This window comes from Gigantopelta aegis, chromosome 4 (genome assembly GCF_016097555.1).
Source record: "Gigantopelta aegis isolate Gae_Host chromosome 4, Gae_host_genome, whole genome shotgun sequence".
In the NCBI taxonomy this organism is placed as follows: Eukaryota; Metazoa; Mollusca; class Gastropoda; order Neomphalida; family Peltospiridae; genus Gigantopelta; species Gigantopelta aegis.
In genome coordinates, this window is record NC_054702.1 from 85,431,480 (window position 1) to 85,445,323 (window position 13,844).

Here is a 13,844-nt window from a genome sequence, read left to right on the forward strand (position 1 = left end):
AGCCACCTTAATGATTTTGTGTGTGTGTGTGTGTGTGTGTGTGTGTGTGTGTGTGTTAAAGTCAGTATTTTTGTTAAAATACAATGTACCCTTTGGCAATGAGGATGGTGGAGATAAATTTAATACATTTTAAACATACTTTGCAAGATAGATACATAATTGAGAACAAACATTATTATAGTAAAAGCTTAAAAAACACATTTGAAACAAAATGGGCTATGTACCATTGTCTGTTTAACTCAGTACAGACATTTTAATCATTGCTGTATCAATATATCACACTTAAGTACACAGGTTGGGCTGGATCCTGAATGACAATATTATGTGTATGTGTGTGTGCATGCATGTCTCATTTTGTCCTGTTCATGGCTAAAATGAAAAAAAAAATTCACAGGACCCCAGGGGTATTTTGTGTAGGGTTTTTTCTTACCTCCCATTGATTTTCCATTTAAAACAACAACAAAAAAACCTTTCTATTGAGCTTTCTTTTTTATAATTTTCTATTCCTGAAGAATTTGTACTCTATGCATTTACACAACCAGCGATAGTTTTATTTAGGGGATAATATCACTGTGTTTCATTTTTAACTATAAGGATTTATCACAAAATTTTGATTCAGGGACAAGACGAAGTCGAGTGCCTAAATCCAAAATTTGTGTGATAAATCCTTATAGTTAACTACAAAACAGTAATATTATCCCTATTCTAATACTACACCTATTAGGAATATATATAAGACAATTTATTGTGTTTTAATTAAAGATATCCCACAAATATTAAAAACCTAATTATCTATTCTCCTTACTTACGATATTCAATGAAAACGCTTGTAGTAAGTAAAAGTATGACGTAATATTTATTTCGTTCTCTTCACATGATGTCACTGAATTTAGGAGCGAAATAAATGTCAAATTTATCAGCATTGTAGTCTGTCTTTTGATTTATTGCAATACAGGATACACTAAAAGAAATACTTTCATTGGCTGTTAATTTCTGTTTCAAGACATGGATATGATTGGAATTTACATTTGTGAGTGGTGTTTCAACCTCATATTGAATTATTTCAAGGAATATGCCTGGTTTAATTGTGTACATAGGACTAAACCGCATATTTTCACTTAAAGTTTTTATAAATAAAGAAAATAATATGCATTTACTAAAGGGTAAGTATTATTTTCAAAAGTTTTTCAGAATTGTGCGATACTTTAAAGACGTTAATGTTGTTTAAAATTGCGTTTAAAAAATCAAGTCATTTCCATCTTGTCGTCTTTATCAAAGTATGTTCTAAACAAAAATAAGATACTTCAGATTGTGATATAATTATTTCTGATGAACCTTCTTGCACCCTTTTGAGAACACAAACTAGAAGAGCAGACCACAAGACACATGCTGGTGACTGCTGCAATAGATCAGTGACCAGACCTTACTTGGGGTGGCTGGGTGCACGTTCATGGCTGCTAATGAAGTGTTAAAAGTTTAAATGGCACAAAATAATAACAAAATATAACAATAACATTGTTTTCATCTGAAGTTAATAATGTTTTTGAAAGTTATTTTTATCGACGTTTAAATATCATGGAAGGCGCGGAATTAATATACTAACGAAAACACCACATGTGAGGCTAAGTGACATCATATCGGATAAGTTCTCCAAATTTTGTCATCTTGATAAATCCTGGTTGCTCATGACAGCATACATCTATCGTCCAATTTATCACAAAAATTAAGCAATGGAAAAAAGGCTTATATGAAAGTTGTATTAGAATTCATTATAAATTAATATCTGTATACTGGATTGTATTCTTTCCTCTCTTATACTGGGTTTTTTTTTTTGGGGGGGGGGGGGTTGTAATTTTTTTTTTATTGCTTCTAGAACTATTCCTCAAGTTAATCTAAAATTTATTGAAAACCTGTCATATGTAATATATCAAGGTCATGTTCACTGCCTGTCCTTTATATTCACCCTGGCTGGGGACAGGTCTTACTGTAACAGGGTTTCTGTGAATAAAAAATAAAAAATTAATACATTTTACTTTACTTTTTTTTAATAATATTTGATGTGCCTATATCCAATTAAGCTTCAAGCACATTGACCTGGGGATAATGCTGCAGCCTTGACATAAGGAATAATATTTATCTTTAAATTTACCTAATTTGTGATATCTCTGTTTTTGTTTCAGGATTGAGGATCTAATTGGCTACAACTGTGAAGACCTGATTGACAAGTCTCTGTACAACTACCATCATGCTTTGGACAATGAGATCGTTGAGAAGGCGTACAAGGATTGTGAGTTTGACAACCTATTTATATATAATACATTGCTTAATCTTCTAACTGCTGTCTATAGGACTTTATGCAAGCTGACACACTACTAACCACATGCACTTGGGGGGGGGGGGGGGGGGGGGCATTAAGAAACACCTGGGAATTTTTATTTGGAAAAGTGTTTAGCATGTATTTTCACTGGACAACAATGGTGGAACATTGCAGTCATTTTGAGGAATCAATAGCTGATTGTAACAGCTAATTTGATAATTTTTAAAAATGAATTTATTGAGACACAAAACAAAAACAAATTATTGTCAGTAAAACACAGTGATTGAAAATAATAGTCCTAAATACTGGACATCTGACCAAAAATGTATGTAAGTAAACATGACTTTATTTTTTTTAAATGGTAATTTTTAAACAACATTAACTGCTCTAAAAATAACATTAAAATGAAAAAAGTCCTCAAAATAATACTTAACTTTTAAATGTGAACACTATTTTATGTATATATACAAAATTTAAGTGAAGATAGGTGAGTAAAAGTTATATATTTGTACCTTCCCAATGTAATTTTTGTAAAAAATTAAGATGGAAAAATATCTCTTCATATTGTTCTAGTAATTAGTTTTCAGTGTTTTCAATGGTAATTATTAGAAGAAAACATCTTTGACATTGATATCATTCAGACTTGACTTCCTCTTTCTGTAACAAGAGATTTACAAAAACAGTGATTACTTTACATGCTGTTAAATTGCAAACAAGGTAAACTACTTGTTTTATTAATATAGCTTTTGTGGTAAATCTTATAATTAAAAAAAAAAAAATATTCTTTATATTCATACATAGATATTAGTTATGCATATTTAATGTCTTTATTTTAATTTTGTTGTTGTAATGTCACAGATTCCCTTAAACTTTAAATCAAATAACAGTATTGACTCTTTTGTTGTATTTAATTATGTTTTCTGTGTTATACGTTCATCTTTTGTATGGGAATTGGAACAATTTTATCAGAAAATGTGATAACTATCCTATTAAGTGTTGTGATTTCATGTGGATTATATGGTTCCAGTTGAACCTTTTTAATGTATTGACTGAAAATGAATCTACTGCTGCCTGTACATGATTGTCTTTCAGTCAGCTTTTCCATTATTCCCATGCCAGAGACCGGATTCAGGATAGACGTGCCCGAACCTTTTGTGGGATATGGGCATGTTCTCTCTCTCTCTCTCAATGTTACTCCACTCACTATTTTACCAGTGGATGAGAAGGCATTTTGATTTTATATTGATAAAAAAGGAAGAAAGAAATGTTTTATTTAACAATGCAGTCAACACATTTTATTTACGTTATATGGCGTCAGACATATGGTTACGGACCACCAAGATATTGAGAGAGGAAACCTGCTGTCACCATTTCATGGGCTACTCTTTTCAATTAGCAGCAAGGGATCTTTTATATGCACCATCCCACAGACAGAATAGTACATGCCGTAGCCTTTTGTTACACCAGTTGTGCACTGGCTGGAATGAGAAATAGTCCAATGGGTCCACCGACGGGGATCGATCCTAGACCGACCATGCATCAAGCGAACGCTTTACCACTGGGCTAAGTCCTGCCCACTAAAAAAGGAAGAAAAATATTAATTTTGTTTGCAAAAAAAAAAATAGACTTAATCCTTTTTCAAAATGGGTAAGATGAAAGGAATGTTCTAATCAAATTATGAGGAAAAACATTTTTCTGCTGTAACTACAGATTTGAATTTGTTTTCATTGGGTGGGGGTTGTTTTTTTGGGTGGAGGGTTGAGGTGTGGCTTTAAAAACAAAATATTGGCTAATTCAGACAGGTGGGTAATATTTACCTCTCAGTCGACTCAAGTGGCATTTCAAAAATATACTGATGGGGAAAAATAAGGGAACAGATAAATACTCAATTTAAATAGTAACAGAAAATATTGACTGTAATCACAGTAGTATCATGAAGTTAACCATGTTACTGGCAGTCAATCCCACAGTACCGACTTTCAGTCCCTCGTTACGTCTTTATCGTTTACAGCTATAACTACTCTGGTAGTAAATTCAATTTTGTCTCAAATATCATGTGTTCCCTTGTTTTTATTTGTTATCCTGCAACCACTGCTTCTATGATGACCAATTAAAGCAAACATATACTAGCAGATTATGATTTTACCGTCATGCATAACTACATTACAAAATCATTTGATGTCTATGTCATCAACAGAAATAATAGCTTTTCACTTTAATTTTTATGGACTGCAGGATAAACATAATAACTATTTAATGCCATAGGATATTGACTTTATCCTGTTTAGGCGAAATGGGACATTTCCCATTCCTATCTTTACAGGATAAAGCTGATATCCTACGTCATTAACTAGTTATTCTTTACTTCTATCAGTAGATTTCAATAGAGAATAATACATGAGTTGCCATTGGATACCATTTATCTTACGAGTTGTTTTAAAATGTATCTAACGAGCAAACGCAAGTTTGATACGTTTTTTAAACAACAAGTTGTGATATAAATGATATCTAATGGACATAAATGTATTATTCTATTTCTTACATATCCTCAAAAACAAGGTTTTAAGCAAAATTTTACATCTTTTTTTCACTAAAAGTTATTTACAGCCCTTGTACTTATGCATCACAGACAAATGATTGTCAGGTTAACTATACATCACAGTGTAATCGATTTTGATTGTGCTGTGTTTTTTTCTTGGATATATGGCATTGGTGACCTGGTCATTATCTAGTAGCAGCCAGTCGTATGTCTTGAAATTGTTAACACATGTACATAAAAATAACAAATGATGATGTCACCAACGGATGTGTAAGAAACTAGTTTAGTGACCTATTTTGATGTGAATAATGATGATAGAGTACTATTTAATATTTTCTTGTTTTTCCAAGTGTTTGCTAAGGGTCAGATAATGACTGGACAGTATCGCTTCCTGGCGAAGGGAGGAGGCTATGTGTGGGTGATCACCCAGGGAACAATCATCTACAACAACCGCACTCAGAAACCGCAGTGGGTCGTCTGTGTCCACTACATTATGAGGTGTGTAGCTTTCAACATTACTTATTTTAAAAATTTAACCATGATGACAGTGAGTCTGAAAAGAATGTAAAGAGATAGTCCTGTTTGAAAATGTTACCCTTACATTTAAAAGTCCAGGCAAAAGACTTTCGTTTAGTCTCCAGTATTTATAAGCTAGTTGTATGAGTGAGCTTTTGAGCTTTGAGTTTTGACAAAGTTTTATGGAAGCTGGTCCAAAAACGTATATGATTCTAAAAGGGGCTAATTAAGAAATTATTGCAGTAATGGAAGTGGAAGCCATTTTTTTTATTTTATTTTTTTAAATATGTATTATATGAAAAATATTTTTAAAAACACAATTAGGCTTTAGTTACATTTTTAAAAATACCAGCAATCTCAAAACACACTTAAAAAAATTGTTCTTTAATTATGTGATCATTTCTGGAATAGATCCAGATTTGCAAATTTAAGTTCAAAACTTGTTGTGGATTTGTATGAACGACATGATTAGCTAATGTACCTTTGGGCTTGCAGGGAAAGGACCCAATATGGTAAACTTAGCACCATTTTAACTCTAAAGAAGAATGTTAATACTAAAATATTTGCTTTTACTACAGTGCTGTTGAAGAAAGGGACACAATCCTGTCTGAGGTGCAGCTTCCATCAGCGAAAGAACTACTGCCATTCAATGTGGAACTGGTCACCGACAAGATATTTGTTCCAAAGACAAAAGACATGGATGAGGGATTCTACCTTCCACAGGACCTCAAGAGCCCGGTTACCTGTAAGACTCTTCACAAGCTGATACTGTCATCTAAAACTCTTCATTTGTGCAGACATAGGCGTACAGGCTCCCATTTTTATAGGGGGCTGGCTTTTGCCGAAATTAAACGAAAATGCCCGAATCTGAATAACAAAATTTATTCATATTAGCATCACTACTAAACAGCTATATATTGGGTTGCAAATGTATCATTATGCATTTTTACATGAATTACAACTAATTTTGAGGGTAGAATGATAGAAATACATGGTAAAAAGGTCTCAGATTAGCACATTTTGCCCAAAAATCTGTATAATTTTTGCCCAAATTTGAGATTTTGCTCCAGCACAAGGGAGGCAGTTAACCCTGCTCCCTGTCTTGTACATTTATGTGTGCAGGAAAAACGTGTGATGCAGAGAGATGGAGGAAGCATATTGATTTGCTTAACTGTTGGACAGCCCCAATATTGTTGCTGAGATAATGTTTTGAATGTTTAAACCAAATAAGATTTTTTTTTACATATCTATATCATATATACATGTTGCCATGTGCAAGTATGAAGGTAAATCATATTACACAGTATAGTAAGATCTCTTGATAACCTGTTTATTAACGCATTAGTGCAGGGTTTGAATTTTACCATGACACCAACAACTGACGCATGGTTGCCCTCCTTACATGCCATTGTGTCTGAAAATTGGATGTTATCAATGGCAAAAAAAAAATACTGTGGTGAGAAAACTTGATAATATGTAAGTTGCCTTTGTACCCCTCTTTTGAAGGAAGAGTTTGCTTTGGTGCCCCTCCAACTTAGCTTGGTGCCCTCATTTTTGTTTTTAAACCAAAGGCAACTCTCTGCTCCCAATTAAAATTCAACTCCTGTGTGTAAATTCAACATTTAAACATGCCTTTCCTTTGGACATTTCAACTGTTCTTCAAAGAACTCAGTGTTTTAATTTTTATAATGTCTTTTTTTTATTCATATACACAAAAAAGTAATTGGAATTAATAATATATTAAATTTTTTATCGTAGAAAATGTATGTTTGAGTGTTCTGCTTCAGAGTTTCTAAATGATGTTTTGTTGTCTGATCACTAGTGGAAGAACCAGAGGACCTTGACTACTTGGCACCAAATGCTGGTGAGGGATGTGTACCACTTGGCTTCCCTACTCTGGAGCAAGGTAATGTTCTGTTTATTGTACAGAAATAGTTCATTAGTCCCTTACCAGATCAACCGGAGGGGACGATAGTTTTATCTCTGTCCTTCTGTCTGTTTGTCTGTCTGACTGTCTGTCTATTCCACATATAGTTTCTGTATGTTTTTTATTTTTTACAATGCTTCAAGATATTGATCTGAAATGTTGTGTATAGTTTTATTATGTACTGATTCGGATCAAGTTTGATTTTCGTGGTGATTTAACCGGCGTCGTGGTTAGGCCATCGGTCTACAGGCTGGTAGGTACTGGGTTCGGATCCCAGTCGAGGCATAGGATTTTTAATCCAGAAACCGACTCCAAACCCTGAGTGAGTGTTCCACAAGGCTCAGTGGGTAGGTATAAACCACTTGCACCGACCAGTGATCCATAACTGGTTCAACAAAGGCCATAGTTTGTGCTATCCTGCCTGTGGGAAGCGCAAATAAAAGATCCCTTGCTGCCTGTCATAAAAGAGTAGCCTATGTGGCGACAGCGGGTTTCCTCTAAAACACAGTGTCAGAATGACCATATGTTTGACATCCAATAGCCGATGATAAGATAAAAAATCAGTTTGCTCTAGTGGCGTCGTTAAATAAAACAAACTTTACTTTTTCATGGTGATTTACTAATTTGTGATAGAATTATGGCCTTTGATAAAAATATTTGTTTCTAGACTTTTTATTCCACAGTGTCTCAAGATATTGAGATGAAATTTTGTGTATAGCTTTGTCGTGTACTACTGTTACAGATCAACTTTGACTTTTATGGTGATTTATTAATTTTTCATAGAGTTCTGGCACTTGAAGTTAGGAGATTTAAAAAAACAATTTGGGCCCAGTAGAATTATTATTGTAATATTGTTTAAATTTTGTTTTATCATGCAGTACCCATTAGTGTTGTAAACTGGATAAAATGTTATGATTTACTATCCAGATATTTATATATTTCCAATAGTCAATACATCAGGGACCATGAAACTAGAAGGGAAGTGAGAGTGTAGTGAATTTGGTTGTACTTAATTTTGAAAAAATGGTTGATCAATGCTCAAGAAACTTCATTAATCAGATCACGATTGCTCATTGTTTAATGCAACTTTTGAGCAAAATTCTAAAGAATTTTATACTGGATGGAATGAGAAAGTTGTTTTTATCATCTATACAGTTTATTGTATTTTTTTGCAAGTCACAAAGCAAACTTCAGTTTGTGGTTTTGAAACCATCATACTTATTAACCTTGAAATGTAATAAACAAAATTTAAAAAACCCCAATAAAATTATACTTATCTTTTTCAAAATATGTCCATAATGTGTTTGCTGTTGTGTACTCTTACACTTCATTGAACAGGGCTTTTTTTTTTTTTACTATGCTTCGAGATATTGATCTGAAAGTTTGTGTATACCTTTATCATGTACCGATTCAGATCATTTCTTGTGTAGATTTTGTTTATCTTTTTCTAAATAAAGTTGTTTTTGTTTTGCTAGTTTTGATGTATGGACAAGGCTGCAAGAAGAAACTTCTTTCTCCCACCACGTTGAAGGAGGAGCCTGGTACCAGTATGCACACTGTATGCAGACAAAAGGAAATGATTTCCAGCACTGCGACAACTCCAGAACCGCAGTCTCCCCAGGCATGTTAAACAATCGGCTTTTTAAAGTTGATGTCACTGCTTGAGTTCTGAATATCTGAACCAGCACCAGCATATAGCGGGAAGCAGGAACTCTATTAACGTGCTCATATCCCAGGTCTGATCTCTGACCCAGTGCTTGAACCTTAATTGGATATAAGCACGGAAATAAGTTGAAATGAAATATTTAACCACAAAAGTAGTTAGCAAAAAGGTGTTTTTGTGGGAAAATAAATGAAATAATCAACCCCTTTCATTATAATAGTATGTTTATTATACTAGTAAATTTTACTCGCTATTTGATTAAGGTTAGCAAAGATGACCAAACATTGTTTACATATCCATAATGTGTTTGTTGTCATAAATTGAGAGAAAATATTGTTCAAATTTAAAAGATGAGAGTAAAATGTACCATCCATCAAATATAACATAAAATAAATTATTATTAGATATGTTCTATATATTGTGTACTAGGGCAAAACAAAGTGCCAGAATGTCATGTCATTGACTGTAAATACTGGTATATGTATTAAAAATGTTTTGTATTTATTTACTTAACTAATCAATTTCTTAATTAACAGTCAAGTACATGTAATGATTACCTGTGTTTGTTATTGATTATAGAATATTAATAATGCAGAGGAATACTTTGTTCTTTAATAATCAGCAAACATTTTTTTTCTCTTAATTTCTTTTAATCCCACTGCCTCCTTTCCTTTTCTCTCCTTTGAATTCCATCTCATTTCTTCCCGACCATCTTCCTATCTTTCAACTTCTTTCACTGTCCACCTCCACACCCCAGTCCCCGTCTCTCCAACTGCAGCCAGTAAACACTAAATCTCAACTAATATTTTGACATGTTCATACACAGAGTGGTAAGCTTACATTAGATGGTTGTTTTCTGTCATATTTTTCAGCAGCGTGTGTACACACCTTTTTGATAATTTCTTTTTCTTTCTTTTTGTAATGTCTTCCAGATGAAGAGCCCTGAGGAATACACAACCCCTGCCAACATGATTGATGTGAACAACATGGATCAGTTTTTCTCAGTTATCGACCCAAGTGCCAAGGATGAAGCTGAGGCAGCAAAGGTAAGAGGAATAGTTGGACTGAGAATTTTATTTGACAGAATCTAGTTTAGTCGGTAGAGCGCTCACCCAAGGTGCTTGCATCATAGCATTAATCCATCTCATTGGAACCATTTTCTGATTGGAGTTTGCCCCGTCTCAGCCAAAGCACCACGACTTGTATTTCAAAGGCTACTGTATGTGCTGTCCTCTCTGTGGAAAAGTGCATATAAAAGATCCCTTGCTGCTAATGAAAATATGTAGCGGGTTTCCTTTAAGACTACGAGTAAAATATTACAAAATGTTTGACATCCAGTAGATGATGATTAATAAATATGTCTGCTCTAGTGGTGTTGTTAAATAAAACTAACTTTTGAGAATTTTATGACCATAAAACAGATTTTGTATACAACGTGTCTTTGAAGCAGCATTTGAAATATTAAACAATGGCTCTTTGTCTTTTAACATTTATGGCCTCAGATTTCTCATTTCAGACACCTTAACACATTTTTACTAATGTAGATAAATGATGGTGTTCTCAATCTATTGTTATTATGTGATGCATAAGTTTCAAAATTTTATGTAACCTCATTTAATGTTGGTTGAATGCACTTTAAACTATATTCTTGGGTCATTGTTCTGATTTAATTACAGTTTCACTGTTCAAAGTGTAATAACTTTATCTTTTTATATGCTGTTCAGTGAATATTCAAATCATACAGGTATATTAAAGATAGTAGCAGTTGATTTAGTAGTACCGGTACATTGTAATTAACTAATAGGTTTTTTTTATTGATTAATTTTTGTCACCTTGATGAACTGAAAGGCAGACATAGGTGTTAATCATTTAGTTTAATGTTTAACTTGATGTTAAGTTTTTACATAACTTAGTGCATGTCAAAGTAATTCAGATAGAGCTAGATTAGTCATGAGTCACGTATCACAAATTTCTTTTATAAAATTATTTTTCTTTCTTTTTTTTTCTTCAAATTTAACATACATTGAGATGAACATCCATGTTTGCAGCCATGAAGAACACGAAATTGGTTAATGGCAGAATTTTTCTTTGTTGACATGACAGATGTTTTCTTTTTCAGAACATTGATATGAGCATGCGAGCTCCATTTATCCCGATGACAGCTGAAGAAGATTTGTGCCTGATGCCGCCAAGTGAGACACTGTATTCAATGAACACTGATTTTGACCCTGGGTTAGTTGATTTTCTATTAGCCTTTCAGTGTGTATGATTTAAATATTTTAAATTTTCATTTAAATGTTTTTAGTTTCAATAATTGTATTCATAATTAATATCTGATGGCACTAGCAAATCGACCTATTGCAGATAAGTATGAACGACACCAAATTTATTTATGGCATGAAAGACGATTTCATTCTATGGAATTCTTGTATTTTGAAGAATGTATTATCTAACTAACACATAAACAGTTTGCAAGCTAAAAGGTACTATTTTTATATACCATACTCATAAAAAGTGGAGGTAGCATTTTGGGGCTTTAATATATTAAAAAGGGTGCCTGCGAAGTCAAACACTTAGGATTTTTTTCTTTTTCTTTTTCATTCCAACCAGTGCACCACAACTGGTCAAAGGCCATGGTATGTGTTTTCCTGTCTGGTTGAAACTACATATAAAAGATCCCCTTTTTACTACTGGAAAAATGTAGCAGGTTTCCTCTAATGATTACGAGTCAGTATTATCAAATGTTTGACATCCATTAGCCAATGATTAATTAATCATTGTGCTCTAGTGATGTTGTTAAACAAAACCAAATCTTTTACTTTGTTTTTCAGACTGTTTGGCAAGACTGAGACCGTGTTCATGCCTAAATCTGCCTTGTTTGAGTTCCCTCCAGCAGCACCACAACCCAGCGTACATGAAATGATAGAAGGCAGCACAGTTGTCCAGAGCATTGAGCGACCTGCCGACAAGAAGTACCAGCAGGTTAAACGGCCACTCGACATGAACAGTTTAGAAAAGGGGCCTCCTGTTTCGAAAGTCATGAAGATGAACCTGCCTCCAGCATCACAAGACTTGAATTCTGGAGGTGGGTACAGAACAGAACTTCATTAACACTCGGGCATTCTTACATAATCCAAATGACAAAACTGTTGTCCACAGTCAAGACCATATCTATGCAGAATACTAAGAAATAAACTTTCATTTCATTTTAACTTGATTTCCGTGCTTATATCCAGTCACAGTTAGTAGTCAGTTTTAAGTGGTTAGAGAGAAAGAGTAAGATTTCAGTATAGTGGCCATGCACTTCCCCACTGGGTTGGATGCGAACCCAGCACCTACCAGCCTTATGCCCAATGCTTTAATCGTTACACCACCAAGGCTGGTAAACATCAAAGACTGTTAGTGCAAGACACATTATTTCATGCAAACTGTTGTTGTGTCATGCAAATTTAAATTAAACACAATCTGAACGACAGAACCATTATCCACGATCAAGCCCATATATCTGCACAATGCCAAGTCGAATAGGTATTTGGCAAAATTGATTCCATGAATTTCTGTCTAGTGCCTCATCTATAGGAAGGACAGCCATTACCAAGGGGATCCTTTACTGGACAGTAAATCCTTCCTGCACTGCTTAGAGGACTGCCACTTTCAGACTAAATGTTTAAATGGTGGACTGCTAAGTTTTAAAATTAACAGTTGCAAATTGTTTCAAAAACATTTCTAGATGGATTTTGGACAAATGATCATTTATAAAATCAGTTTGTTTAAAATGTATCAATGTAGTACAAAATATTATATTAGTACATGTGTTACAATTAGGTTACTTACCAGTCATACAAATATAATACAGGAAGGAAATGTTTTATTTAACGGCGCACTCAACACATTTTATTTACGGTTATATGGCGTCAGTATTATAATACATGTAACCAAACAATCAGTTGTAGGCAAACAATGAATTACTGAGGTAAAAATAATGTGAACCGATTCCAGGTGCCAATGTCTACTGTGTCATCCTCCCTCCAAAAAAACAAAAAAACACATTTTCTATGTTATTCATGATCCATAAAAATTAAGACTTAGAAACCTATCTTGAATTTTAGTTTTGTTACCTAAAAGGTAATCTATGGTGTTTTATTTATAAGTAGATTTAATCTGTCTTGACTAATTCTTTAGTAAGAAGAAATAAATGTACTTTATTAAGCTGAAACCAATGTCATTTATTTTCTTGTAGGTATGGCATCAAAAGACAGTGTCTTGCTTAACTTATTATTGACTGGAGAAGATCGTAATCATGGCTACAAAGTTAGCTCCCTTCTGCAAGGTGGTAAGCAACAGGTAAGCCAAAATGGTTGATGTTTTTGTCTCCTTTCCATGTTTGACACCCAATAACCAATGTAGATTTTTGTGCTGGGGTGTCATTAAACATTTATTTAATCATTCCCTTCTATGGACGTTCAAGCCACCAAAACAGAAATGTTCATTTGTATCAGAGATGTCAACTTTGTGTGTTTATATCTATGTTATAATTTGACAGTCATAGACACACTAAAGAAACATTGACAGTGAGTAGATATAATTGAAAATGTTAAAAGTAACTTTTATTAAAGTATTGTATAGAATTTTAAGCTTAGTTATGATAATTTCATCTTTTGTTTTTAAATGAATATCACTACCTCGTCACTTATACTTGAAATGATGAGATTATATTTAACTTTTTTTTTTAAATATGTGAACATTTCTTTTCCCTTCCCATTCTATACAAATGAAATATATTAAAATTTCTCTTCTGTTATTTAATTATAGAATTTATATACATGAAATAACTTCGTTTATTACCCATATGGTTAAAAATATCTTGGTACTTATCAAAGTG

At 33.4% G+C, this 13,844-nt stretch overlaps 1 protein-coding gene across 2 annotated transcripts in view; it reads left to right on the forward strand.

Annotated features, from left to right (window-relative positions):
* Positions 1-13,844, forward strand: part of LOC121371281 (hypoxia-inducible factor 1-alpha-like) — a 100,632-nt gene that overhangs the window by 79,108 nt on the left and 7,680 nt on the right. For both annotated transcript variants that reach the window (XM_041497057.1, XM_041497058.1), the window contains exons 6-14: positions 2,181-2,287; positions 5,207-5,354; positions 5,951-6,117; positions 7,195-7,278; positions 8,775-8,920; positions 9,895-10,008; positions 11,082-11,194; positions 11,794-12,047; positions 13,203-13,306. In XM_041497057.1, the coding sequence (XP_041352991.1) occupies positions 2,181-2,287; positions 5,207-5,354; positions 5,951-6,117; positions 7,195-7,278; positions 8,775-8,920; positions 9,895-10,008; positions 11,082-11,194; positions 11,794-12,047; positions 13,203-13,306 (1,237 nt within the window). The remainder of the gene's footprint in view (positions 1-2,180; positions 2,288-5,206; positions 5,355-5,950; positions 6,118-7,194; positions 7,279-8,774; positions 8,921-9,894; positions 10,009-11,081; positions 11,195-11,793; positions 12,048-13,202; positions 13,307-13,844) is intronic.